The following is a 27,871-nucleotide window of genomic DNA, read 5'->3' as shown; positions in this document are numbered from 1 at the left end:
CCACCCGGGTGCATGGCTGCCACTGACTGTCCTTCAAGCCCCCAGCGGAGTCTGACAGACAGTACAGCAGGGGGGGCACTCGCCTTGAGTGGGCCGAGCCTGGGTCACTCCCCAGCACCAAATAAGGTCCCCAGGAGAGATCCCTGGGCGAGGAGCCACAAGTCAGACCCGAGCACTGTGGGGTGTGGCCCCAAGGCCCAGAGAAAGAAACACTGAAATAAGCCATCCAAGCAGAGCCCGGGCGGCGGGGCGGGCGCTTGGCCGGTCACCAGGAGGCTGGGAGGGGCGGGCTGCGCTGCCAGGAAGGCTGTCCTGCCTTCTTGTCTGCTTCTCCTCCAGAGTGGAGGCTGGGCCACACCGGTCGCTCCTCGGGGATGCCCCCCGGCTCTGACTCAGGGAGCACTCCCAGCGGGTGCTCGCGGGCCAGGTGGCGCCAGACGGTGGCGGGTGTGCTCTGGCCCCAGCTACTTGCTTTGCCCTCCTCGGGGAGAGGGAGAGTCTGTCCCAGACGCGGGGCTCCACCCTTTGGCCCTGGAACAAGGAGGCGTGCAGTGACCTCCCAGGGAAAGCGGCTCCGCTCACGTCCCTCTGGGCCTTAGTCATCTGCGAGGCCTGATGCAGCACGGGGAGGGCCCCCCAAGCTGGCCTCTCCTCCTTGCTCCTGCCCCTCCCGGCATCTCCCTGCATTCCCTCCTGCTGAGCACAACCTGTCCCAGGGCCTTTGCACATGCAGTTCTGCTCCCTGAACCTGCACAGCCCTGTTCCAGATCTGGAATCTTCCTTCAGGGTCTCAAACGTGACATTAGTCTGTTGGATTTCCTTCTGGAGGCCACACCCAGTGGTGCTTGCGGGTACCTCTGGCTTTGCACTCGGGGGTCACTCTGCACTGCACTCGGGGTGACCATACGGAATGCGAGGGTTGGACCCCAGCCTGGCTTTGTGCAAGGCAAGCGCCCTCCCCACTGTGCTCCCTCCAGCCAGCCCCTAGCTGTCCTGTCCAAACGGTCACTCCTGTCCTTGGCTTTCCTCCACTCTGTTCCCCCGTGTCTCATTCTATCCCACGCACTGGGCGGGGCTGGGCCGGGGGCCCTGAACTGGACTGGAAACCAGTGAGGCGCTTGAGGGCCTTTACCTAGTACTGCAGGGGCCAAACGCTTGCCGTGCACGTGGCCGGCACCACCTCTGGTCACCAGCACTGCCAGGGGAGCCGAGAGCCCGGGCACTGCCAGGTGCGGCTGCGTACCCCACACCCGGGCTGGCCCCTGCAGCAGGCGAAGCTCCCTCGGGTGCCGGGGTGGAGCCTTCCCACCGCTGGGGCTCCCTGCCCACGGCCTGTGGACGCAGGGGCTCGGGCGGACAGGGGGCGCAGCGGGAGCAGGGAGAGGGGCCCCCTCTCTGTAGTAACGAGAAACACGCCTGGCTCCAAGGAAGGCTTTACTGGGCCCCGGGAGCCGTCTCAGTCCTCCCTCAGGCCGGCGCCTCCCACCAACTGACCGGCCCACGGGCGGGGGACAGCGCAGGTGTGGCGGCGGCACACACGGCCCCAGCCTGACGCCTCCTGGTGGACGGTGCTCCAGGGCTCGGGAGGCAGTGGTCAGGGGCGCTGGCCCATCTTCTTCAAGGTCCGGTTGAGCTGCACAAGAAAGCCAAGCGTCGGTGATGAGGTTTCTGCATGTCCCGCGGTGGGGGAAGCCCCGGGCGGGGTGCGATGCTGCCTGAACCCCGAGGAGGCCGTTCCCCACTCAGCCACCAGTCAGCTGGTCGGTAGCCAGGAGGGGACCTGAGGGCCAGGCTCACAGCGACCCCTGCTGGCAGGCCGGAGCACTGCAGAGCTGGCCTGAGCGGGGTGACCTGTCCCAGCCCAGCCCGGCCGCATGGGGCTACCAGCACATCCTGCCAAGGGCAGTGCTGACCCCTGAGCGGCCAGAATCTCCGTGTCAGGGAGAGGTCGCCGGGAGAGGCCCCCAGGCTGACGCAGCTGCTCAGCCTGACCCCGGTCACCAGGCCCCACGGCAGGTCAGGCTAGAAATGGCCACACGCAGGGCCCAGCCAGACCCCGGCCCACCGCCCTCTGCCCTCTCACCTCCTCGAACTTGTGGATCTGCCGGATGAAAAAGTCCCCGTAGCGCCGGGCAACCTTGGTGTCGGCGATGTGGATCATGTCCTGAAAGCAGTGGGAGGAGTGTCCACACCCGCCGCCTCTCGGACAGGCTTCCCGGCTCTCGGGCCTAAAACTTCGGGACCCTGAGCCGACTGTGGGGGCTGAGGGACCCCTCAGAGGGTTCGTCTCCCCGCCAGAATTGCATCTGCCAGCCCAGAGCACGGGGTGCACGTCCTGCCTCTGACGGACCCGCAGGAGTGACGGACACCTCAACAAAGGGACAGGAGGAGCCCCTAAGCAGCGCCCCCATGTGTGCCCAAGCCCACCCACTGCCCGCACACTCCCAATCATCTTGTTTGTTTGGGGTCCACACCCAGCGTGCTCACAGCTTGCTCCTGCCCAGCCCCATGAAGTAGTGATTTTGTTTTGTTTTGTTTTACTTTTTGGGTCACACCTGGCGATGCACAGGGGTGACTCCTGGCTCTGCACTCAGGAATTATGCCCTAGGGTGCTCAGGGGACCCTATGGGATGCTGGGAATCGAACCTGGGTCGGCTGCGTGCAAGGCAAACGCCCTACTGCTGTGCTATTGCTCCAGCATGAAGTGTTTTTTCAAAGAGAGAAATGAAGGCCAGAGAGTGGGCACGGGGCCTGCTCTGCACGCAGCTGATCCGGGTCCAAATCCCACAACCCCAGTCTCCCAAGCTCCACTAGGAGTAAAGGAGTATTCTGGGTGAGACCCCAAAGCAAAACAGAAAAGGCAATATTTTTGAGAGTTGGAGAGATTAATCTGGGATCAGTTAAAGACAGGACATCATGGCAGGCTGGCAGGCGGCCGGCTCAGGGCTGAGCACGCGTTCCCCCCGCGGGCCCCCGGTGTGAGGCCCTGTCCCCCCAACAGTGCCAACGCAAGAGCGAGCACGTCGCAGACAAAGCTTGGGGCGCTGCGCAGTCTGTCATGGGAGGTCAGGGTCACTCCCGCGCTGTTAGATAAGCCCCCAAATCAGAGGGGTGGCGGAGGGATAGAGGCACAGAGGACAGTGAGGTCTAATGTACATTACACGGGAGCAGGAGTGAAGGGATACTGGAATTTTCCAGCAGGGACAAAGGGTCGCAGTCGACTGATCTAACAGACTGTGTATGTCCATGTGGGGGTCCCCGGGCACACGGGTGGGGGGGGAACAGAAAGGGGCCTCGGGAAGGAGCCGAGGGGCCAAGAGCTTTAAGCCTTAAGACACCGAGAAACAGAAGAACTTAGCTCTCTCCTCAGAAGCCTCAAGGCCATGACCATGCTCAACGGGACCATGGAGCCCTCCTGACCCTGCTCCTCGGCCCCTCGCCCGTCACGAAGCTGCTGCCCGCCGCGGGCAGCCTTCTAGAAAGATCCCTCTGCCTGCCCCCACTCTGCCCCCAGCAGGAGCCCGGGTGCCGCCAGGGCCCCCTACGTGGCGTCTGCTGGAGACGGACCCGGGCCGGCACAGGCAAGGCCAGCGCCATCCCCGCTGACCCCTCTCCCAGCCCCCATGTGTGTCAGGGCCGGCAGGCGCTGTGTGTGGGGACTGGACGTGAGGCCAATTCCCAGCACCACCAGGACACAGCAGGGCTGGACAATGACTGTCGGGCTGGACACAGCAACCCTGGCCACTGGGCTGCGGTGCACGAGGCATCCCCAGCGGCCCCGCAGCTGCCCGTGGGCACGGCTCCCCGCCCCCGGCCGTACCTTGTCGATGTAGAAGTCCACCTCGGAGGCGGACTGGAACTCGCCGTCCAGGGCTGAGATGCCGCTGGTCCACACCAGGTTCTTCATCTTGTGCTTGAAGACGAGCAGCTGGATGCGGAACTCCTGCTCGCTGAGGTCCAGAAAGCCAGCCAGCTTGGCCACGGGCATGGTGGTGTAGAGCTTGAGGAAGCTGCGGATGGTGGACAGCTGCGCCTGCTGCTGCACCTCGTCCGAGAAGACCTTCAGCTGCTGCAGGAAGGGCTCCTTGTGGTAGTTGGGGTGCACGTTGTCGTAGTTGGGCACCACGGGCGACAGGAACTTGGGGCAGGCGTAGCTGAAGAGCTCCTCGTACACCTGCGGGTCGCCCTTCTGCATGCGCAGCATCTTGTCGCCGTACTTCTCGCGCAGCTGCAGGTGGATGCTCTCGTCGATGCGCATCGGGTACATGGTCAGGGCAATGGCCAGCAGCGCGTGCATCTGCTCGTTCTGCTTGTTGATCTGCGGGGGCGGGGGCCGGGCGCGGGAGGTCAGAGGGAGAGAGGACCCCCGAGGGGCCCACCACAGCCTCCCGGCCCCCGCTGGCCTGGCCCAGGCGGCACGGCAGGTCAGGCCTCACGTGCTGGGCCGGCCCAGCCCCCCGGAGCCTCTGGGCACCCGCACACCCGCAGAAGACAGATGCTGAGTGGAAAAGCGAACACGCCAGAGCAGCTGTGTGCCCTGTGCCATGCATCTCACTCAGCCAGGGAGTGCCCAGGGCTGCGCCGGCCCGAGAAGAGCCTCACTGCCTAGGCGTGCACACCCCTTACCATCTCGTACTTGTAGGTGGCCCTCTGGAACATGCTCTTGGTCCTCTGGATGTACAGGAGGATGTTGGCGAAGACTCGGATGGCGTCCTGGTAGCGCCGCATCATCAGGTAAGCGAAGCCCACGTAGTAGTAGGTGGTGACCTGGCACTCAGGCACCCGCGAGTACATGCTCTGGGAGGGGAGAGGGGCAGCCTGAGAGCCCGGCCCCGGCCCCGACGGAGGCAGGGCCCGAGCAATGACGGAGAGTGACTCTCAGCCAGCGCCCACGGTGTTCCTTTCTCCGCCCTGGGCAGGCGCACAGGGCAGAATATCCTCACCAACAACGGTCCCAGGGACCAGAGCGACGGGACAGCGGGGAGGGCATCTGCCTGCACGCGGCCCACCGGGGCTCAATCCCAGGCACCCCATGGAGCCTCCCAAGCTCCGCAGAGTGTGGGCCAAAACCAAAACAGACAACGGTCCCGGGAACGCACCCCTACCCACCCCCCACTCAGTTACGAACCGAGTAGCTGTGACCAGCGCTCAGGCCTCAGCTGGGCAGGCGCAGGCCAGCTGGTAGGGCGTTTGCCTTGCACGAAACCAACCCGGGTTTAATTCCCATATCCCATAGGGTCCCCCAAGCACCGCCAGGAGTAACTCCTGAGTGCAGAGCCAGGAGGAACCCCTGAGCATCACCGGGTGTGACCCAAAAAGCAAAACAACAACAACAACAAAGGAAGCCAGCACAGCGAAGGGGCAGCACCCCCTCCCCATCCGCCCGCCAGGGTCCCAAGGGGCCGGCCCCCAGGAGCAGCCCCCCTCCCGGGCGCACCTTCTTGTTGAGCTCAATGTTCTCCAGCACCTTGATGGCCTGGTAGTAGTCGCCGAGCAGCGAGTGCAGGCGCAGGAGGCCCACCAGGCTGAAGTAGCCGAGCATCTTGTACAGCGAGTGGCGGCCGTACTCGCCGGCCACGCTCTCGGGGTCCCCTGCGTGGCAGACACGAGAGCTGCGGCTGGCGGGCCAGTCCCCGAGAACCACCCCCAATGCTCAGGAGAGAGCGAGCCACCCAGGCCACCAAGGGCCCTGAGGACACGAGAGGGCGACCAACTTGCGCTGAGAATGAACGAGGACCAGGGCTGGGAGGGGCCACTGGTCTCGGGTCCAGCCCAGCAGAGTGAGGGGGCGCCCCTGAGCACAGAGCAGGAGTAGCCTGGACGCCAGGCTTGGCTCTGGCTCGCACCCCCCAAAATTTAAGCCAATGGGCCGGAGCGACAACACAGCAGGGAGGGTGTTTGCCTTGCACAAGGCCAGTCCGAGGTTCAAGCCCCGGCATCCCATAGGGTTCTCCGAGCACCGCCAGGAGTGATTCCTGAGTGCAGAGCCAGGAGGAACCCCTGAGCATCGCTGGGTGTGACCCAAAGAGAAAAAAAAAGCTTTAGCCAGTAACGCTGTGACTCCAGCAGCAGTCTCCAGGCTAAGAGGCGGGACGGCGGGAGGGCGCCGGCCTCGCACACAGCCACCGGCTCAGCCCCGGCGCCCACGGTTCCCCGCGCCCTCCCGGGAGAGATCTTTGCCCACGCAGCCAGGAGTGAGCCCTGAACACTGCTGGGTGTGGCCAAAAAAAACAAGCCAAAACAAAGAAATACATATCAAACAGCAAGTTTTCCTTTCCTTTTTTTTTTTCTAATTCTTGGGCCACACCCGGCAACGCTCAGGGGTTACTCCTGGTGTGGCTTGGGGGACCACATGGGATGCCGGGGACCGAACCTGGACGAGCCCCAGGCAGGGCAAGGATGCTACTGGCTATGCTATCATTCTGGCCCCTCAAACTGCAGTCTTTCCCTCTTCCCAGGGAAAAAACTGGGTCTTTTCAACAAACCCAGGGATTTGACACAAACTTGGACCTGAGCTCCAAAGCTCTCAGAGAGGCATCTGGTGCGGCTGACAGGGAAAATAACAACTGTGGTCGAGAGCACGTCCCAGACTGCCGACCCTGGCAAGAGCTTCTCCCTGGCAGTGCCGGGTCAAAGCAGGCCAGGGCCCCCCCCCAACCCCCCACAGAGCCGGCCACAGCCAGACCTTGCGAGGCTGAGATCTCCCTCGCCCGTGGGCCGGCTCTGTCGGCCTTCGTGCCTGGGCAGGTCCCTCTGGCCGCCCACGCCCCGGGGGCCACGGGCTCTCACTCTACTCCCAGGTGGACAGCCACGCGCTGGTCGGGCCCTCAATGCCCACTCCCCAGGGGCTGAGCCGACGGGACAGCGGGGCGCGTGCTTGCCTTGGGGTTCGATCCCTGGCACCCCACAGGGTCCTCTGAGCCCTGCCAGGAGTCAGCCCTGAGCATCACTGGGTGTGGCCTGAAGACTGGAGAGCGGAAAGCGCGCTCCCCAGCCGAGGGCAGCCCCGCACCTCCGCTGGTGTAGACCTCCAGCTGCCGGTTGATGTTGGACTTGTCCACCAGCGAGTGCAGCACGTTGAGGACGCTGTGCACGTTCCAGATCTTAGGGTTGGAGCGGAGGAAGTCGATCTCCTCCTCCGACTTCTTGGCCGTCTTACAACGGTACTGGCTGAAGGACTGGAACTGCGGGGAGAGGGCGACGCTGGTGGCAGAGCCCGGAGACTAGGCTCACCGTGGGCCCCTCTGGCCGGCTGGCCGGGCCTGGGCCTGGGCCTGGGCGCTGCTCAGGAAGTCAGCTGCAGGCCTCGCACGCGGCAGACCCAAGTTCGATCCCCGGCATCCCATCCAGTCCTGAGCCCCGCCAGGAGTGATTCCCGAGCGTCGCCAGGTGTGACCCCCAAGCCCAGTGGAAGCAGAGCCAGCCCTGTGGAGACTGACAATAACCGTCAAACACGCAGCCGACTCACAGCCACGTCTGGGCAGTTTGCAGAGAAGCCGATTCAGAGTCACATGCGGTAGAGAGTCACTTCGAGGGGCTGGAGCGATAGCACAGCGGGTAGGGCGTTTGCTTTGCACGCGGCCGACCTGGGTTTGATTCCCAGCATCCCATATGGTCCCCTGAGCACCGCCAGGGGTGGTTCCTGAGTGCAGAGCCAGGAGTAACCCCTGTGCATTCCCAGGTGTGACCCCCCAAAAAAAAAACAAAGAAAGAGAGTCACTTCGCCCCTGGGTGTCACATGGTGTCAAAGAAGGCCTGTCCCCCATCAGGGACAGTGGCTGCACCTCGCCAGGAGAAGGCAGTGCAGTGGCGGGGGCAGTCAGGGGGACCCCTCAGTACCAGGCCCAGCTGGCGCTGACCCCACATGAGACACACCGTGGGGATCTGCCCAGGTCAGCGGTGCCTTGGAGGCCAGTCTGAGCAACAGCAGCAGAACCGCCCCACTGAAGCCAAGTTCTAAACAACCTCTCTCTGGGGCGGGAGTGAGAGTACAGCGAGGAGGGCTGACCCAGGCTTGATGCCCGAGCACCGCCAAGAGCAATTCCTGAGTGCAGAGCCAGGAGTAGTAACCCCAGAGCATTGCTGGGTGTGACCCAAAAAGAAAAAAGGAAAAGAAAATCCCTCTGGTCCAGAGGCCAGAGCTGGCTCCGCGGGCGGCCACTGCAGCCCACGTGCTAAACCCCCGGCACGACGTGGGGCCTTGGGGAGCACCAAAGGGAGCACTGCCCGAGCACCGCTGGTCACGGCCCCAAATCCAAAATCCAGCAGTTTGCGTTGGTTAAGCCACAGCCGCACGGGAGCCGCCACTGGTCACAGCACAGGCGGGGCCAACTGCTGCCCTGGCCGTGCTGCAGTGCCGAGGGCGAGGAGAGGACACGGGTGTTGCAGGGCCCACGATACCCCACAGGTCCCAAGCACCGCCAATGAAGGCCCCCGAGGGCTTGAGGGCACGCCCGAAAGCTCACCCTCCTCCCAACAAAAACTGTTTCTATAGGAACAGGAGAAAATGTTCCCAAATTTCCATCAGGGGCCGGAGGAATGGCAGCAGGCCTAAAGCACGTGCCCTGCGCAGCCAGTGCCAGCTGAACCCCGGCACCACGGTGCCCCCAGCCCCAGGAGAGCCGTGAGCACCGCCAGGGGGGGCTCAAAAACTAAACAGGGCAAGCAGGGGGCACAGAACAGAGAAGCAGCAGGAGGCTGGAGACACACAATGCCCGGTGCCCACCCGCGCACCTGGGGCGTGACGAACCAACAGGAGAGGCGCAGGGAGGGAGGCGCCAGCCTGCCAGGGCCAGGCCTATCTGCAGAGGTTGCCAGGCTCAGTCCCACCAGCTCCTCAGGCCTCTGAGCTGGCGCTGGCAGACGCCTGTGCCAGCCAGCGCTGGGCAGCACGCCCGCACACAGTCCCAGCCTCATCCTGGGACACGACGCCCGGCACCGTGCTCACGGAGTCAAATAACGGCCACGGAGAAACGGCTGCTGCGGGGCCAGGCGCCTGTCTCGCAGGGGGCCGAGCTGGGCTGGAGCCGCCGCACCCCAGAGGCTACCCCGGGCGCCGCCTGGAGCGAGTCTGACACGACCCCGTGTGCCCCACCTGCCCCCTGGAACAAAGACCCACTCCCAACTCAGGGAGCGGGCTAAAGCGCCTCAGCTTCACAGACTGTTCATTATCTATTTGTTTTGCTTTTTGGGTCACACCCAGTGATGCTCAGGGCTGACTCCTGGCTCTGCACTCAGGAATTACTCCTGGTGGTGCTTGGGGGACCCTGTGGGATGCCGGGGATCGAATCTGGGTCGGCCGTGTGCAAGACAAACCCCCTCCCTCCTGTGCTGTGGCTCCAGCCCCTCAGTCCTTCACCCCGGCATGTCAAACGGACCACGAGGGACATTACCCCCAGCATCAGTTTTGGGGCCTCGCACAGGCCTGGTGTGCGCTGCTCCTGAGCTGTGTCGCCTGCCTGCTTGCTTCTATTTCTGTTTTCTGGGAGCCACCCCGAACTCACCCACTGGAGCACCCCAGACTCCCCGGAACCGTCTCGGCCCCTGCCCGCATCTCTGCCACAACAGACAGCAGCCACGACCACGCCTCGTTCAGACCACGTGTACCGAACAGGTCTCGGGTGAGGAGGTACCTGGTAGATGAACTCATCGATGATGTCCCAGAGCCACTGGTTGGGCAGTTCCAGGGGTGCGGGCCCGTCGGCATCTGTGCAGGGACCAGAGACCAGATGCCCTCGGTTAAGGCAGCACCAGGCGGCTCACGGGCCAACCCGAGAAAGGAATCCCAGAAAAGACTCGACACAATCCCTATCAAACCTCTGGCTTTGTTTGTCTGTTTTTTTGCTTTTTGGGTCACACCCAGCAATACACAGGAGTTATTCCTGGCTCTGCACTCAGGAATTACTCCTGGCGGTGCTCAGGGGACCATATGGGATGCTGGGAATCGAACCCGGGTCAACTGCGTGCAAGGCAAACGCCCTAACTGCTGTGCTATCGCTCCAGCCCCCCCCCGCTTTTTTTCTTTTGACTTTTGTTGGGTTTCTCCTGGCTCTGCACTCAGGAATCACTCCTCGCAGTGCTCAGAAACCTTATGCGATGCCGGGGTTGGCCGCGTGCAAGGTAAATGACCTATCCATGGTGCTACTGCTCCGGCCCCAGCCTCCAACTTTCTCGAAGGACACGGAAGAAACACCCCTAGGATTACTATAGGGGGAAGAGGTGAGATTTCTTTGTAACAGGTGACGCTGCATTTCCTGACACTAAATTATACCACAGAGATGGCGCAGAGAACTGGGTAGCGGGGAAGGCTCTTGCCTTGCACGCAGGCGACCCAGGTCGGATCCCAGCACCCTCTATGGCCCCGAGCCCACGAGGCGTGAGCCCTGAGTGCAGAGCCAGGAGGAGGCCCTGAGCACCGCAGGGTGTGGCCCTCAGACCCAAACCAAAAAACAAACCTAAGACCCCAAAATCCAAACCAGGGCCAAGGTCGCCTCCAGGCCTCCCCTTCCCCCACCCGAGACTCACTAAGGATATAGTTGAAGAGGTTACAGTAGTTGTAGTAGGACTCGAACCTCTGCTCCAAGGAGGGGCCCCCCTGCAAGAGGAGGACACAGGGTCAGGGAACAGCGAGCAAGCCTGCCATCGGGGCCACTGCACGCACCCCCGTGTGTTAGTGCGCCCCTGGTCCCAAGGGCCCCAGCTCACAGCCCCTGCTAGAGACCAGGTCCCCGGAGGGCCCCAGACGGGCAGAGGCAGCGGGCGACACAGCATGGGCTCCCTTGGGCAGCAACAAGGGCCCTTCCCGCAAAGCCGCCCGAAGGCCAGGGGGCCACAGCACCGATTCCTGTGAATTTTCCACAGTGTAGACAGGCCCCTCGAGAGCTGCACCTGCTCCCAACCCGCCGGCCCCTAAGAGGAGGGCAGCGACCCCTGCCTGAGGCTACAGGTGACAGCGACTGAGAACTCTGGGCTCTGAGACCGGAGACACGCGGCACTGGTCACCGGCCGGGTGGCTGCAGGGAGAGTCGCGTGCCCTGAGCACATTCCGAGGTCAGTAAGCCTGTGCTGGGGGAAGGCCCGGGACGCAGCCGAGCCCAGCTCAATCCCGGGCACCACTTGCCCCGAGCCCCACCGGGACTGAGCCCTGAGCACCACCAGCTGCGGCCCCAAAGCAGAGACAGAAACTCAGGAAACCGGCCGAGCGCGCGGTGAGCCCCCAGTTCCGAGCTGCAACCCAGGCTCAGAAACTCGGCGGCCGGCGCCTCCCCGACTCACGCTGACTTTGGCGTAGATGTGCCGGTAGTACAGCTCTTTGTAGAGAATCAGGAACACGGCGTCTGGAAGAGGACACAGGACAGCTTTAACCACGGAATGGGGTCCTGCCCCGCCGGCACCCTTCCCCCGTCCCTCTCTGCAGGGGTGAAGCTGGGGCCAGAGCCCAGAAACCTACAACTACACCGTGGGCAGCGCCCGAAAGACACAAGGAATGTGACTCTGCACAGCCGACAACTCACACAGGACCGGCTCCATCCCTCACACGAGCCCCCTGTCCCCCAGGCCTTCCCACCCGCACAGAGAGCGCGAGAGAGACAAGGTGAGGGAGGGCCGGCCCCGTCTGCGGGGGTCATCGATAAAGCGGGGGCCTTGCACAGAAACCCCGTGAGGTCGATCTCAAAAGAACGAACTGTGAGGGCCCCACAAAAGAACAAATCAGGGGCTGGAGCGATAGCACAGCGGGTAGGGCGTTTGCCTTGCACGCGGCCGACCCGGGTTCGAATCCCAGCATCCCATATGGTCCCCTGATCACCGCCAGGGGTGATTCCTGAGTTCAGAGCCAGGAGTAACCCCTGAGCATCGCCAGGTGTGACCCAAAAAGCAAAAAAAAAAAAAAAAAAAAAAGAACAAATCAACATGCAGAGGGCAGGGGCTGACCCACGTGGGGTGGCCCCGCCACTGCAGGCTGCAGCCCTGCCAGGCTCGATCCAGCACCCCGGGTACTGAGCAGAGTGCAGGCTCTGAGCACCTGGCAGGGGGGACACACAGGAAAGGCCACACAGCCCGTTCCAGAGTGACGGATGACGCCACCCCGAGTCACTCAGGAAAATGGAGACAAACCAGGAGAAAAATGTCCATGATTTTTATCCCCAGAGAGAAACCACTCTCGCATTGCTCTGGGGTTACTCCTGGCCCTGTGCTCAGGCATCACAGCACCCCCAGCAGTGTCCAGAGGACCCTCTGTGTTGCTGGAGACTGGTAGCGGGGTCGGCGGGGGGCTGTACTGTCCCCCTGATGGGGTCCACATTCGCTCAGCAGGTCAGTAGCCGACAGTCTCCAACACACCCCAGCAGTACCGGGAGCGAGGGGCCGGGGGACGGGCAGCGCCTAGTCCCTCCTCACCAGCCCCCACCGCCCGCAGCCAACAACAAAGACGAGCAAAAAGGACGCCAGCCTACATGGCCGCACCTACCGTTGCCCACCTGCGGGGCGATGGCCTCGGCCTCTGGCCACGGGGTGTTCTTGAAGAACCTTTCCGTGAGCTTGGTCCAGCTGAAAGCCAAACCACAGACGTGAGACCCCCGGAGCAGAGCGGACGGGCGTGCCACACCTGCGGGTCCAGGCCCAGAAAGGAGGGAAGGGCGCAGAAACAGGCTGGGGAGGTCCCTTCTGGGGGGCAGACCTCCAAACAATGCTGGAAGATTCTGTGGGGGGCAGTGCAGGTCCACCGGGGCAGGAAACCACCCCAGGAGTGAAGGGGACTGAATCTGAAGCCACGCAGGCCAGCGACAGACCCCAGTCCTTCCAGCCACCTCCTGGAAGCCCCTTTTCGAGCTAAACCCCTTCTTGTGGGCCGCGCCCAGGAAAGCCTCCCTCCACTCGAGGCTGCGCACCTGTTCTCATAGATGTCCTGGATCTCGTACACCTTCTGGTCGATGACGTCGCTGGACACTCGGCTGGCCTGCAGCTCGTACACCTTCTGGTCAATCAAGTCCGAGACGGTCTTGTGGAAGTACTGGATGAAGTTCTTGATCACTTCTGGGATCACCTGGTAGGTCTGCTGCTCGTACTGCCGCTCGTAGGCCAGGTCCTGCTTGGGATCCCCTGCGGGGCGAGAGGTGACCAGCCCCAAACTAAGCTCCAACCCAGACCACCGGGTATGATGCCCCTTAAAACACCCAGAGATGGACGCTGGGGGCCGGAGAGACAGCAGACTGGGTAAGGTGCTTGGCTGGCACATGGCTGACCCCAGCACCCGTCAGGTCCCCGGAGCACCGCCAGGAGCCCTGAAAACTACTGAATGCGGCCCCCAAACAAATAAAAACCCAAAGCTACAACCCTCTGCAAATCGTTCCCAATCCGCCCCCAGTTTCTTCCTCAGTATCCATAACTCCAGGTGGGCAAGAACCTTGTCTGGCTGGCTTATAACGAGGTGTCCACTCCCCACCCACAACAGAGCTGGGGGCAGAAAGGACGCTGCGGGGAAGGGAAATATCTGGATGGGTGACCATTATTTTCTACCTCTGGGTTCTGGTTAGGAAGCTCACCGAGACTTTCTCCCTTGCAAAGTCGAGACAATGATAACTTGGGGGAATTTACACAATTACTCTTCCTTTTTTTTTTTTTTTTGCTTTTGGGTCACACCCAGCGATGCACAGGGGTTACTCCTGGCTCTGTACTCGGGAATTTCTCCTGGCGGTGCTTGGGGGACCCTATGGGATGCTGGGAATCGAACCAGGGTTCCAGCGTGTGCAAGGCAAACACCCTCCCCGCTGTGCTACCGCTCCAGCCCCAATACAACTGTTGTTCTTGAACAAAGTATCCAGCTCAGCCTGAAGTCGCTCAACTCCACCTGTCAAATCTCTGAATCTTAGAAAACCTCAGATATTTTGCTGCACAACTTCCCCTGGGTTGGGACTGAAGCCCTCTACGTCCTCACTGTCCAGCTTTCTTCTTCTTTGGCGCTGGAAAGGCCGTACAGGCGCTCAGGCACCGGCCTTGAATGCGGCCAACCCTGGTTCGACCCCTCCCCTGAGCACTGAGCACGGAGTCAAGAGTAAGTAAGCTCTGGTGTGTCCTCCGTCATCCCTCCCCCCCCCAAAATATTTTCTTCTTCTTCATCCAACAGCCTGAGACAGGAACCCACAGCCCAGCTCGCAACCCTTGGAAGGGGTCACTCTAAACTCTGCACCTGCCCCGGTCCCTGCGGCTGGACAATGGACCAGCGGGAAGCCGGGTTTTTGTTTGTTTGTTTGTTTTAACCCGCGCCTTTCCAGGCTGTTCTGGGCATCAGCACCGCCCCCGCCCCGCAGCCCCCCCGCTCACCTGTGTGCATATCATAGTCGCCTGGGTACGCGTAGGGGTCGTACGCCGCCTGGCAACGAGACAGACACGTAGTCAGAGACCCCCACGGCCAGGCGCGGGGGCCCATGCGCCACGCGGGGCCCCCGTGGGCAGGACCGGGCGCCGGCTGGGGACTCGGCAGCGGGAGGGAGGGAGAGGGCAGGAGGGACGCTCACACGCCCCCCCGGGGCCCCGTCCCCGGAACCCCCAGGCCCCCCGGCCCTGCGGAAGGCGCGGCCCGGCGGACCGCCGCGCGCAGGGGTGCGGCGGGCACAGGGACAAGGCGGAGCCCCGAGCTCCGGCCGCGGTCATCAGCGCGAGACCCGCCACCCGCAGAGCCCGCACACGCCTCGGGCCGCCTCACCTCAGACTCGTAGTCGTCAGCGGGGTAAGACATGGCTGCGGCGCTCGCGAAAACCTCGCCGGAGAGAGCGAAAAAGAGCGGTCGGCCGCGGCGTCACGAGGCCGGAAGCTCAGCCGCGCGGGGCCTGCCGGGACACCGGAACTGCTTCCGGCGCCGCCGGCGCGGCGAGACAGCCACGTTAGGAAGGGCGAAGACAAGAAACGCGCGTGATTTCCTTTCTTTGTCAAACACGGACTTAGGAAAGGAAGATTCTGCCGAGCTCGCGTGAAGTCGGCGTGGAGACTCGGAAATAGCTCGTCGTAAATAAAAGCTGGCCGAAAAGAAACTAGGAGTTCTGCCACACCAAAGATGGCTGACAGCGGTTTCCTCTCCCCCCACACCGACTTCAACGTGTGTGTTGGGGAGTGTCGGGGGCCTAAGTTGGAGTTTGTGCTTGAGCGGCTTGCCTGTGTTGAGAAACGTGTAGAAACGTCCTAGTTTTGGAATTCGAGGCTTATGGGGTACTAAAGTAAGTGTGTACCCACGTTAGAGTTGGCCTCTCGTGGGGAGAGGAAACAGGAAAGGCGCCCCGTGGCTCTGGACGTTCAGGTTGGAGCAGGCAGAGATGCGGCCACCTATGCCGTACGGCCGCAGAGGCTGCCGGGGACCGTGTCGCAGTGTGGGGCGCTCAGGCTGGGGGGGCGTGTTTGGGGCCCGCGCGCTAGTGCCGCTTCCAGCCCCAGCTGGGGCCACGAGGCAGGACGGGCTTCGATCACCCCCAGCCCACAGACGGGCGCTTGGGTCCGTGATCCGAACGCCGCCGGGTGCCCGTCCGCTTTCCCTCCTGGCCATCAGCTCTGCACGGGCGTCTCTGTCGCCGACGGACAGAATCACCCGGCACCGGACCCCTCTGGGCTTCAGCTTCCGCGTCCTCCTGTCCCGCTGCCCTTGCTTTTCCCACGGAGACGTTGCCTTGGCTGTTGCAATTGCCTGGTCTGGATTCCTGAAGCAGAAGTAGCGTTTTTGTTGCAATCGCTTAAGGCCACCGGCTGGAGTGTGTGTCCAGAGCGGGGATCTCTTGCGTGTGCAGGAAACCGCCAGCAGCGTCCCCGGGGCTTCTGCGTCTCCAGGAATGATCCCGGAGCGCCACTGGGTGTGGCCCCAAACACCTTCCGAGCCCGCCCCTCCCACCCCGAAAAGACCCCCTGGATCTTGCTCTCTCTTCTCCTCCTTGTCAAGGGGCGTTTGAGATCTAGCTATGAGGACGGAAGCCACAGGCAAGGTCCGAGTGGAGTGAAAATCTCACTTGTGACACTCATCCACGTATACCTATCCCTTCGCGTCCGAGGTGACATGGACCAGATTCACATGTTGTGCCCAGCTGCAACAGGGATTCTCGGAATGTTCATGACATTACCGACAAGGACTTGTAGGAATGAAATGAATTTTTGTTTTTTGTGTGTGTGTTTTTGTTTGGGGGCCACACTCAGTGATGCTCAGGACTTAACTTCTGTCTCTCTGCTCAGGGATCACTCCTTGCAAGGCTCGGAGGACCAAGTGCACTGCCAGGGATCAGACCCAGCTCTGCCTTGTCCAAAGCGAGCAGCTTACCGACGTATCTCTCCGGCCCCCAAAATGAAAATCTTTGTATAGGGGCTGGAGCGATAGCACAGCGGGTAGGGCGTTTGCCTTGCACGCGGTCGACCCGGGTTCGATTCCCAGCATCTCATAGGGTCCCCCTGAGCACTGCCAGGAGTGATTACTGAGTGCATGATCCAGGAGTAACCCCTGTGCATCACCGGGTGTGACCCAAAAAGCAAAAAAAAAAAAAAAAAAATCTTTGTATAACATGCTGGAGGAAGACTAAATTATCTTTCCAGTCTCATGGAAAATGATACAAAATTGTCCTCATATTAAGAGATCAGAGTGGGAGCTGGAGCAGGCTGGGCATTTGCCTTGCACACAGTTGACCCAGATTTTATCCTAGGTATCACATACGGTCCCCCTTCCCCTAGTCCCCCTCCCCGTGACTTTTTTTAAATTCATTTTTTTGCTTTTTGGGCCAACCCGGCGATGCACAGGGGTTACTCCTGGCTCTGCACTCAGGAATAACTCCTGGCGGTGCTCGGGGGACCATGTGGGATGCTGGGAATAAAACCCGGGTCAGCCGTGTGCAAGGGAAATACTCTACCTGCTGTGCTATCACTCCAGCCCCTCACTGATTTTTGAGCTCAGAGCCAGAAGTAAGCCCTGAGCACAGCCAAAGGCATGCCCTCCCCCCAAAAAAGATCAAAGTATATTTAATCTACGGGAGGCGATTGTGGGGTTGCTACACCTACTTCTGCTGGAACTTCCTCCTGACGGTGTTCTGGGGAGCCTTCGGAGCTCCTGATCCCAAGGTCAGCTGCATGCAAGGCAAGCACAGTAGCCCCAGTACTGTGCCGCCAGTCCCAAAAGCTTTAACATGCACAGTTTTATATATATGTAAAAATAAATAATAGGATAATTAACATTCATATCTGGATTTTACTTGTCACCTTTTAACTTGTCCCCATTGAACTAAACATTTTTTCTAAACATATCTATTCATCCTCATTACTAATCTTTGATATCTGAAAAGGTCATTGAAAAGATACCATTGGGCTACACTCGCACATGACAGGGACAAATGGAGACATTACTGGCACCCACTCAAGCAAATTGAAGATCAACAGGATGACAAATGATTATTGATCTTTTAAAAAAATCTTTCTTTTCCTTTTATTTGGGGGGGTCACACCTGGTGATGCACAGGGGTCACTCCTGGCTCTGCACTCAGGAATTACCCCTGGCGGTGCTCAGGGGACCCTATGGGATGCTGGGAATCGAACTCGGGTCAGTCAAATGCCAAATGCAAGTCAAATGCCCTCCCCGCTGTGCTATTGCCCCAGCCCCTGACCACAGGTTTTGCATGCAGGAGATCCAGGCTTGATCCCTGATATGGCATGACTCCTTCCCCCAGCACGGCTGGGTGTGGCCCCCAAATTCAAAAATAAACGAGGGGCTGGAGAGATAGCACAGAGGGTAGGTCATTTGCCTTGCACACGGCCGACCCGGGTTCGATCCCCAGCATCCCATACGGTCCCCCAAGCACTGCCAGGAGTAATTCCTGAGTGCAAAGCCAGGAGTAACCCCTGAGCATTGCTGGGTGTGACCCAAAAAGAAAAAAAAAAAAAACGAATAAAATTTCTCCCCATCTCCACCATCTCCATTCGGAGAATTGCGTAGAGCCTCCGGCCACGGATCTGCTTGGCCACACATTGTCTGTTTTCAGATGCCCCTTTGCCTGCCCCCCAAGTTCCCGAAAGCCCATTTAGACTCCCCAATGTCTGCACTCAGGGGGAGTGGCTCTGAAAAGCTCCCCAGCCTGAGGCCACGCTGACCTTGAAAGCAGGAGAAGCTCTGAGCTGACCAAGGCTCTGGGCATCATTGTACCTGGGAGCGATGCTGTGAGAATTCAGAGCAGAAAAGCTGCACTTGAACTTTTGATCCTACATTGCCTGGGATTTGAGGCAGGAAATCGTGGCGCCAAAAGGCCGTTAGGTGGAGCTTAAGGACTCCCCGCTGGATTCTTGGAAGCTGAGCTGCCTAAGACTGCACTTGCCCTTCATTTTCCAGCTCATGGCAGGCCTGCTGGCTGTCTCCTGAGCAGCTTCTCACAGGACATCGGAGCCTGGGCCCTGAGGTGGCAGGTGCTCAGGCGACAGGAGTTCGAACTAGAAGTAGCCTCAGGGGGGATCCCACCCACCAAAAAAGAAGGACACAACCAGATCTTCACTGCTAGCCCTTTCACTTTGTTCCATTTCTCTTGGGGACACACTCAGCCGTGCTCAGCACTTACTCCTGGCTCTGCGGTCAGGGATCACTCTTGGCGGGCTCAGGGGACCATATGCAGTGCCAACAATGGAACTCAGTTTGTATGCATGCAAAGCCAACACCCTGCCCACTATTATTTCCTCCACACCCTCAGGTAGTTTCTTTTTTCTTTTTTTTTTTTTTTTTGCTTTTTGGGTCACACCTGGAGATGCACAGGGGTTCCTCCTGGCTCTGCACTCAGGAATCACCCCTGGTGGTGCTCAGGGGACCATATGGAATACTGGGAATCGAACCCAGGTCGGCCGGGTGCAAGGCACACACCCTACCCACTGTGCTATTGCTCCAGCCCCCCCTCAGGTAGTTTCTGTTGCATCTCAAGGACCTCAGTTTTCTGATCTGCAAGCTGGGTAATACACACACACCTGTACACTTCCCAAGCACTTGGCAAAGGATATTGAGCCAATGTTTTGTTCCGTTTTGTTTGGGGTTTTGGGACACACTTAGAGGGGTGTGCAGGATTCGTGACTCTGCCGTCAGGTATCACTCCTGTTGGTGCTGGGAGGATCATATTGCTTGCTAGAAATCAAGGCAAGTGTCTTACTATACTATCTCGCTGGCCCCATATAACCAATGTTTCTTTCCAGCTACAGAGTGACATTTGTCATTTGTCCGTAGGAGGCAGAGGAGGAGAGTTCAGTGAACACTTTTCTCCGTGCACTCCAGCAAGGCCTGAGATGTAGCTCACCAGTTGCACACTGCCTGGCATGTGGGAGGCCCTGGGGTCAGCCCTGGACACAAGACACAAGAGAAATACAAGTACAATGAACAAAAGTTTATGCTTTTTTTTTTTTTTTAGCTCACTGTGTTCAGTGGCTACTCCAGGCCCTGAGTTCTGGTGGCCCAGGGCCCTTGTTCAGCCCCCTGAACTATTTCTCCAGCCTGTTACAATTGCAAAATCTAAAGTGCTTCTAGACAGAGAAAAGTCAAGCTTTGTTTTAGTTCTTGACTTCTTTCTCCTCCTCCTTGGGGGACCCATCCAGGCGATGCTGGGGGCTCCACTGGGCAGCCTCTGCCAGCTCAGTGTGGGATGGAACCCAGCCTCCACCTGCAAAGCATGGGGTGCAACCCTGCGCTTCTGCCAGCCAAGAGAATAGCCCTTTGGGAAAAACCTATGAGTAAGACAAAGCTTTCTGGATTCAGTTCTTCATCTATTAAGAATGATGACTTTGCTTGCCTTCTAGACCTGTCTGTGGGGTAAAGGGTGGGGGGGATGAAGGGTTAAATCACACACTGTCGAGCTCAGGGCTGACTTCTGTCGCTCAGAGATCACACTGGGTGGTGCTTGGGGAACATATGGGATGCAGAGGACAGAACCCCGGTGGGTCGTGTTTAAGGCGAGTGCCCACTCCTAGGGTTGTGAAAATATGTAGAAAACTTTGAACCGAGAGGGGTTACCAAACTGTCGTCTGATATTGAAGCACGGGGTCAGAGCGTAACCTGCTGCAGTGAGTGGCTCTGTAAGTCACTGAATACTCACTTCAGCTCGGGACTGGTGTAAAGAAGCTGAATTATTAATCCTTCTAGAGGTCAATAAAATAAGTCTAGAGATCTATCACTAGTGGAAATCGACTTCATTTCCCTACTTTACAATACTGGTGTTTGTGTGCGTGCGTGCGTGTGTGTGGTTTTTCCACTTACGTTCATTGATTAAAACATACAAATCTCTCCATTGCACCAGCGTGGCTTCTTCGCTTTTCCCTGTGATTGGCTGCAGAACATCTTGATTTGATTGGCTAAGGCATCTGTCCGTTATCTTTCCCATGATCCGACGGGGGAAAATAGTCAAAAAGAGGAAAAAAATAAAGTTGTTTCATTCGCTGCCGTAGAGCCGTACGAGGAGGGCGTGGACAGCTCTTACAGCGATTGGTCTCCGATTCAGTCAGTCAAGTGGCCGGCGACCAATGCTATTGCCCGTGTCCTGCCCGCCGGTGGGCGGGGCTCGGGCCGAAGGGTTTCCGTTGGCCCTGCGCGCTCCCGGTCCCGCCCCCGCCCGGTTGCCGTGGTTGCAGGCCGGGACCCGCCCGCTCGTCGGCTGACAGCGCGGCTGGGGCGGAGGGAAGCGGGCCCGTTGGCGGGTCGGGAACGAGGCTCGGCTGCCCGGCCCGCGCCGGCTCGTTGCCATGGCAGCCGCCGCCGGGGGCGCGGACGACGAGCCGCGCTCGGGCCGCTCGAGCTCCGAGGGCGAGTGCGCGGTGGCGCCCGAGCCCCTGACGGGCGCCGAGGGCCTCTTCTCCTTCGCCGACCTGGGCTCGGCGCTAGACGGCGGCGCGGGCCTGGCGGGCCGGGCGTCCGGCGGGGCCCAGTCCCCGCTGCGCTACCTGCACGTCCTGTGGCAGCAGGACGCCGAGCCCCGCGACGAGCTGCGCGGCAAGGTCCCCGCCGGCCGGCTGCGGCGCGCGCGCTTGCACCGCCGCGCCGGGCCCACGGGCCGGGAGGCGCACGGTGAGCACGGAACCCCCGGGGACCCCCGCCCCGGGCTTGGGCGCGCGGGGCGTCTCCTGCGTAGGAACTTTGCTTCGTGCCTGGGGGTGGCGAGTAGGTTTAAATTTAAAAAAAATAAAAAGTTGGGGGGGGCGATGCTGCAAGAATGCCTGCGCAGGACCGCTAGCCAGCGCCCTCGGACTCCTCTCCGTGCTCAGACCTGGATTGCTCAGCCTCAGGTCTGCCTTAAGGCGAGCGAGTAGCCTCCGTGTCCTCATCTGTAAAATGGGTGCAGGGCGCACTTTGCAGAGATGTCGTGAAAATTGAGGAAGGAATAGAATACACAGAATTGTTATTCTGCCTTTGTTGTGTGCCACAGGCATTGGTGCGGGACCTGGTGGGTTTTTGGGTGTGTTTCACATCTCTGGTACTTGGGGGCTACTCCCATCTCTGCTCGGATTTGCTCCCAGCAGTGTTGGGGGACCATGCAGTGTCGGGATCGAATCCCCTTGCAAGCAGCCTTTGACCAGTCTCTCCCGCCCTTTCTGGGGTCTTTTTATTTTCTTTTTGGGTCACACCCGCGGTGCTCAGGGCTTACTCCTTTGCTTTGCACTCAGCAGTTACTTCTGGTGGTGCTTGGGGGACCCTATGGGATGCTGGGAATAGAACCTGAGTCTGCAAGGCAAACGCCCTATCTGCTATGCTATTGCTCCAGCCCCCTGGGGTCGTGTTTTTTTTTTCTTTTTGGGTCACACCCGGCGATGCACAGGGGTTACTCCTGGCTCTGCACTCAGGAATGACTCCTGGCGGTGCTCAGGGGACCCTATGGGATGCTGGGAATCGAACCCGGGTCGGCTGCGTGCAAGGCAAACGCCCTATCTGCTGTGCTATTGCTTCAGCCGCACTGGGGTCGTTTTTAATCCTCCCATAATTCATTGAAATCTAGAACCATTGCCCTTTTGAGGCCACCCCCAGCGATACCCAGGGCTTACTCCTGGTTCGGCACTTGGGGATCACTCATGGGGGGGCTGGGGGGAGGGGACACGTGGGGTGCAGGGGATTATACCAGGCTGGCCACATGCAAAGCAAGCACGCTACCTGCTGTGCTGTCTCTCCAACCCCTTGTTTATTATTCAGGGGGGAACCACACCCGGAAGTGCTTGGAGCTCAGGCCACCCTGATGGAACCATGGTGACCACCTGCAAAGCAGGCGTCCCGCCCACAGTGCCACCCCGGGCCCAGCCCCCGGATGTGTGGTCTTTGGTTTTTATTTATTTATTTATTTATTTATTTACTTTTTGGGTCTTTTTGGATCACATCTGGCTATAACAGAGGGGTTCCTCCTGGCTCTGCACTCAGGAGTTTCTCCTGGTGGTGCTCCGGGGACCATATTTGGATTCTTGGGGATTGAACCCGGGTTAGCCGGGTGCAAGGCAAACGCCCTCCCCGCTGGACTGTCACTCCGGCCCCTGGATGTGTGGTCCTGACCGACCTCCTTACCCCCTTCACAGCTCTGAAGCGCTTGAGGGACTCGGCAAACGCCAACGACGTGGAAACAGGTGAGCTGCGAGTGGCTTTGCCACTGGGTGGGGGCGGGGAGGGTCTTCAGAAGGAGGGTGCCCTGCGGGGTGACCGCCAGGAGCTGGCCACGCCCCCCTGAGCTGCCCCAGCAGTGGACACTCTAGCTCTCCAGCCGCTCTTCTCCGTGAACTGGAATATTGGAATATAGTGACAGCACAGCGGGGAGGGCGTCTGACTCACACAAGGCCCACCCAGGTTGGATCCCCAGCATCCCATAGGGTCCCCCAAGCACTGCCAGGAGTAATATGGTCCCCCTGAGCATTGCTGGGTGTGACCCCCAAACCAAAAAATATATAAATACCTATACATATGGAATATTGGTTGTTTCGATTTGTTTTTTTGGGGGTGTGAGGGGGCCCCACCCAGCCTGAGAGGGACCGTGCGGTGTTGAGGTCAGAGCGTGCGCTCCAGCCCTTTGCGTCATCTCCCCAGTGCGGGGAGTATTTGGACAGCAACCTAGATCGCTTTTCCTGGGAAAGTTAAAAATAAGGGCTGCAGGGGCTGGAGAAATAGCACAGCAGGGAGGGCGTTTGCCTTGCACACGGCCGACCTGGGTTCGATTCCCAGCATCCCATAGGGTTCTCTGAGCTCCGCCAGGAGTAATTCTTGAGTGCAGAGCCAGGAGTAACCCCTGAGCATCACCGGGTGTGACCCAAAAAAAAAGGGGGGGCTGAGGAGATAGTGCGGCAGATAAGGCGCTTGACTTGCATAGGACTAACCTTGGTTTGTCTCTGCACCCCATATGGTCTCTGAGCCCCGCCAGGAGTGATCGATCCCTGAGCACATAGCCAGGAGTCAGCCCTGAATCTCACTTGAGGCTGCAGAAAAACAAACAAACTAAACAAACAAACAAACCCTACACAACTCATTCCCTAACAGAGCGCTTGTGCAGCTGGGAAGACACTTGCCCTGCGTGGAGCTGGCCTGGTTTGATCCCTGGCACTGCGGTGGGATGCCCCCCGACCCCCTCAAAATAAAGGGAAAAAATTATATTTACCAGCATATACACACACATATACATATTTATCTATGTTTTTGGGCCATACCCGGCGGTGCTCGGGGGGGTTCTCCTGGCTCCGCACTCAGGGGTCACTCCAAGTGGGGCTCAGGGGACCCTATGGGATGCTGGGGATCAAACCCGGGTTGGCCGAGTGCGAGGCCAGTGGCCAGCCCATTGTACCGTCCCTCGGGCCCCCTGACCAGAGACTTTACAGTTCGGGTGTTGGGGGTGTTGCCGCGGCTCTGACACTGGCACAGTGGCACGTGTCACCCCGAGGCACCCCCGGCCCTCAGCACGGTGGCATTGACCCCCTCCGTGCCTCCGTGTGGACAGGACAGAGTCGCTTTCAGCCCCGGAGTCGTGTCGTGTGTCCACACGACTGCTCAGTGTCCCCGGTCCAGGGTCCCCCATCCCGCCCGTGCCGGGGCTTCGTTGCTGAAGTTCCCCCCAGTGGGGCTCCCACCGCACCCAGCAGGGAGCGGAGCTGGCCTTGGTGCCCCTGGCTCTGTCCCCTCGGTCCTGCCGGCCCTTAGGTGAGTGGCTGTGCCCTAGGGTGCCCCCGGGGACCCTCTGCTCGCCCTGCCGGGATTCAGCTTCGGGAGGCAGCTGATGTTGGCAGGATGGTGCTGGCTCCCAGGGGCCCCAGAGAAAGGGTGCGAGAGAACCTGACCCGAGCCCCAGCGGGGAGCCAGAGGCCATCCCGGGCTGGGCAGGCTGAGCAGTGCCCAGCGGGAGCTGTGGGCCTGGACCCGGACCCCCTCTCTCGTGGCAGGTGGGGGTGGGTGCCCAGGACTCTGGGAGCATTCAGGGCCTTGAGAGCTTTGCGGGGGAGGAGACTGAAGCGTTTGCTTCGTGTGACTGCGTGTGACTGCGGCCCTGGTGTACACACCACCCCCCACCACCCCCCAATTTGGTAATGGTGTTCCCGGCTCGGCAGAGATGCCATTTCCTGTCCATTAGTGTCCACGGCGCCAGCGATGGGTGAGACGCAATTACTCCCTGTCACTGGCCACGGAGCCCAAATGTGCGCTTCCACCTCGCTGCACAGCTGAGCGGGCGCCTAGTCTGGGCTCTGGCCCCCCCCCCCCCGGGAGCCCCCGAGAGGCCCCCTCTAGAAGTCAGCCGGCAGCCAAGGCCGCGGTGTCAGCCGGAAGTTCCCAGATCCCATTGTGGGCGCCTCTGAGGCTCCTCAAATGGGGAGAAACAATTGTGTTTTGTTCTCATTTGCGGCCACACCTGGTTGTGCCAAGAGTTGCTGCTGGCTCTGTGCTCAGGGGACCGCATGAGACCAGGGATTGGCTCTGGCTCGACCCCTGCAAGGCCAGCATCCTCCCACTGGCCTGTCTCTCCCGTCCCTGGTGCGGAACATTCTGGGTTCTGCCCCCGCAGCCCAGAGCTCACGCCCCTGGGAGAGTGACCCCTTAGTCTCGGGGCCTGGGCCGGGCGCTGATGCCACCCCCCTTGTCCGGCTGTCAGTGCAGCGCCTGCTGGAGGAGGGCGCGGACCCCTGCTCCGCCGACGACAAGGGCCGCACCGCCCTGCACTTCGCCTCCTGCAACGGGAACGACCGCATCGGTGAGTGGGGAGCCCCCGCAGGAGGTGGACACGCCTGGACACGGGTGGGGGGTGAGGGGATGCCACCTCGGGCCCCAGCAGCAAGCGCTGCTCAGGCCTCTTCCTGCCCAGGTTCCCAGGGGTCCCCCAGTGGCAGCGTCGGGTCCTGACTGCTGTGGGCGCCCCTGTGGGCCCACCCGAGCAGGCCGCTGGCCCCGCCAGTGCCCCCCACCTGGCGGGCGAAAGGGGTGGGCCTCTGGCGGCCGGAAGCCTCTCACGGCACACGCACACGGGGGCTTCTGTTTGCAGTGCAGCTGCTCCTGGACCACGGGGCCGACCCCAACCAGCGGGACGGGCTGGGGAACACGCCCCTGCACCTGGGTAAGTGGCGCCCCGCGGAGGCGAGAGCGAGCGAGCCCGGCCTTCCCTGCACCCGCCGCGGCCAGGACGAGCTCAGGGAGCACCTCGGGGAGCACCCGCCTGGCTGACAGCAGCTGCCACGTCCCGCCCAGGGTGCTCGGGGGGCGGGGCCGGCCTCCAGCCCCACCGCCCCGCGCAGGGTGCGAGGGAGGGTCCAATGCTGGGGGTGGCGGCCACGGTCGCGCCTTCTCAGGGGGCAGCCCCGGCTCGGCCCCGCGGCCTGGCCCTTCACTTCCTGCCATTCTGCAGCGGCCTGCACCAACCATGTTCCGGTCATCACCACCCTGCTCCGCGGAGGTACGTGCAGGCCTGCTCCGCCCCCTGTTCCTAGCCCCGCCCTTATCACCGCCCCGCCCCTATTCCTAGTCCTGCCCCAACCCGCTCCGCCCCTAGCCATAGCCCCGCCCCTATACCTAGCCACGCCCCTAACCTCCCCACCCTATCCCTAGCCATGCTCCTGCCTGGTCCCTGCTCACCTGGGCCGCTCGCTCTCGCAGGGGCCCGCGTGGACGCCCTGGACCGAGCCGGCCGCACGCCCCTGCACCTGGCCAAGTCCAAGCTAAACATCCTGCAGGAGGGCCACGCCCAGTGCCTGGAGGCCGTGCGGCTGGAGGTGAAGCAGGTGAGCACCGGGCCTTGGGAGGAGCCCGCCTTGCCAGACTCGGGGCGCGGTGCTCCCCTCCGCTCTCTCCTCCCGCCCCAGATCATCCAGATGCTGCGGGAGTACCTGGCGCGCCTGGGGCGGCATGAGCAGCGGGACCGCCTGGACGACCTCTGCTCCCGCCTGCAGATGACCAGCACCCGGGAGCAGGTGAGCACCCGAGGCGGGAGCAGCACTCCCTTCCCCAAACCCCCCCCCCCAAATGCGGCCACTGCCGGCCAGAGCTGGTTTCGGGGCTCCGGGGGCCCCCCAGCATCCTCGCCTCGCCCCACAGGTGGACGAGGTCACCGACCTGCTGGCCAGCTTCACCTCCCTGAGCCTGCAGATGCAGGCCGTGGACAAGAGGTAGCGGCGAGGACCCAGGCGCAGCCCAGACGCCGCGGGGGCCCCGGGCTCGCCCCCGCTCGGACCCACTCCCAGCCCGGCCTCTGCCCTCTGCCAGGAGGCAAGGGCTGCGCCCGCTCCCCCAGCCGCACTCCCGCCTGGCTGGCCCCGCCTCTCTGGGAGCCTTTGTCACCCCACACAGCGCAGCACACCTCGGGGACAGAGAAGGCAGGCGGGGATGCCTCGAGCCCAGAAACCCAAAGTTCGGGAGCCCCGCCGACCCCTCTCCCCCCCAAAGCAGCAGGGCAGGGCAGCCACAGTCCTGGGTCAAGGCACTCGCCTGGCACATGGCCGAGCCGGGATCAATCTCCAGCACCCCCACCCCTGCCAGGAGTGATCCCTGAGCACAGAGCTAGGAGTGCTCCCTGAGCACCGCCAGGTGTGGCCCGAAAACCGAAACAAAGAAACAGAGGCGGCGGGCGGGCAGTATGCCTGGACGCCCCACGCGGCTCCCGGCACCTGCAGCTGTCCCCTGGCCTGGCGGAAGGGACTTCGAAGGAGTCGTTCAGATTCTGGACACAGTAACTCTGCCACGTGTCCGGGTGTCCCCTGTAGTCCCAGGGACCCTTGGTGGATGGAGCTGGAGAGATAGGGGAAGGCGGGGGGCTGCAGGCCACGGAGGGGGGCGGGCTTCTGCCCCAGAGCCTGCCGGCATCCTGGGCCGGGCTTGGAAGGACACCAGAGCTGCGGGAATAAACCCGTGTCGTTCTAAGCCACTGAGCGTGTGTCTGTCTGTCCCCCCAGCCCCAGGACACAAAGACCTCCCGAGGGTCTGTCCCACTGCCCAGGTGAGCCAGGAGCCCGCCCCTCCATCCTGGTCATCAGTCATGCGGCTCTTCACCTCCCGGGGAGGGGAGCTTGTCCCCAGGTCCCCACGTGGTCAGGTCCAAATTGAAACCCCGGGACCGGCTGTCCCAGGCCCTGAAAGTAACAGGACCTGTGGGGCCAGACACAGGCGGGACCCCCCCAGCGCCGAGCAGCAGCAGTGGGGCGGGTAGGGAGGGAAGGGGGGAGGCGAGGGCAGCCGAGGGCACTGTCCTGCTGTGTTCTTTCTGGGGCGGGGCCTGGTGGCATGGCAGAGACCTGGCTTTGCTCTCGGCTCCTGCTGATCTCTCTGGGCCACTCCAGCAGTGCAGGGATCGAACCCAGGGTCTCACACACGGCAGGCTGCCCACCTGCCCCGGGTCCCCCGCAAGGCGACTGCAGAGAATCTCGGCCCAGAGAGGCCAGGCCAGACCGGGGGGTCTGTGCCCAG

At 61.3% G+C, this 27,871-nt stretch overlaps 2 protein-coding genes across 4 annotated transcripts; one reads left to right on the top strand and one right to left on the bottom strand.

Annotated features, from left to right (window-relative positions):
* Window positions 1–1,421: 1,421 nt before the first annotated feature.
* Window positions 1,422–14,810, bottom strand: EIF3L (eukaryotic translation initiation factor 3 subunit L). Its single transcript, XM_004610503.2, has 13 exons — window positions 14,702–14,810; window positions 14,320–14,368; window positions 12,888–13,098; window positions 12,467–12,546; window positions 11,275–11,336; window positions 10,525–10,594; window positions 9,633–9,706; window positions 7,013–7,184; window positions 5,438–5,592; window positions 4,627–4,797; window positions 3,821–4,318; window positions 2,084–2,164; window positions 1,422–1,633 (listed from the first exon to the last, which is right to left on the bottom strand). Exons 1-13 carry the CDS (start codon window positions 14,732–14,734, stop codon window positions 1,595–1,597), a joined length of 1,695 nt encoding a protein of 564 aa, XP_004610560.1. The 5' UTR covers window positions 14,735–14,810; the 3' UTR covers window positions 1,422–1,594.
* A 5,796-nt stretch (window positions 14,811–20,606) lies between these two features.
* ANKRD54 (ankyrin repeat domain 54) lies at window positions 20,607–27,322 on the top strand. Of its 3 annotated transcripts, none has more exons than XR_008630625.1 (8): window positions 20,607–21,037; window positions 22,528–22,575; window positions 25,079–25,172; window positions 25,461–25,532; window positions 25,821–25,868; window positions 26,069–26,193; window positions 26,275–26,382; window positions 26,507–27,322. XR_008630625.1 is itself a non-coding variant. In XM_004610701.2 (8 exons), exons 1-8 carry the CDS (start codon window positions 20,716–20,718, stop codon window positions 26,579–26,581), a joined length of 897 nt encoding a protein of 298 aa, XP_004610758.2. In that variant the 5' UTR covers window positions 20,607–20,715; the 3' UTR covers window positions 26,582–27,322. The 3 variants fall into 3 exon arrangements, 1 of the variants encoding a protein (XP_004610758.2); XR_008630626.1 differs by having other exon boundaries at window positions 25,074–25,172; window positions 25,466–25,532; XM_004610701.2 differs by having other exon boundaries at window positions 25,074–25,172.
* Window positions 27,323–27,871: the final 549 nt, after the last annotated feature.

The sequence above is a fragment of the Sorex araneus genome, chromosome 6 (assembly GCF_027595985.1).
Source record: "Sorex araneus isolate mSorAra2 chromosome 6, mSorAra2.pri, whole genome shotgun sequence".
Classification (NCBI taxonomy): Eukaryota; Metazoa; Chordata; class Mammalia; order Eulipotyphla; family Soricidae; genus Sorex; species Sorex araneus.
The sequence above is the reverse complement of the archived record's forward strand: the minus strand, read 5'-3'. Positions and strand labels throughout refer to the sequence as shown.

Bases quoted from the DNA above. Each gene is read 5' to 3' on its own strand.
- EIF3L (XM_004610503.2), bottom strand. From the start codon at position 14,734: ATGTCTTACCCCGCTGACGACTACGAGTCTGAG. The intron at 14,369-14,701 runs GTGAGGCGGCCC...TCTCGTTGCCAG, and splicing joins CTGACGACTACGAGTCTGAG to GCGGCGTACGACCCCTACGC. The intron at 10,595-11,274 runs GTGAGTCGGGGA...CTCCTCTTGCAG, and splicing joins ACATCTACGCCAAAGTCAGC to GGGGGCCCCTCCTTGGAGCA.
- ANKRD54 (XM_004610701.2), top strand. From the start codon at position 20,716: ATGGCAGCCGCCGCCGGGGGCGCGGACGACGAGCCGCGCTCGGGCCGC. The intron at 25,869-26,068 runs GTACGTGCAGGC...TCGCTCTCGCAG, and splicing joins CACCACCCTGCTCCGCGGAG to GGGCCCGCGTGGACGCCCTG. The intron at 26,383-26,506 runs GTGAGCACCCGA...CTCGCCCCACAG, and splicing joins TGACCAGCACCCGGGAGCAG to GTGGACGAGGTCACCGACCT.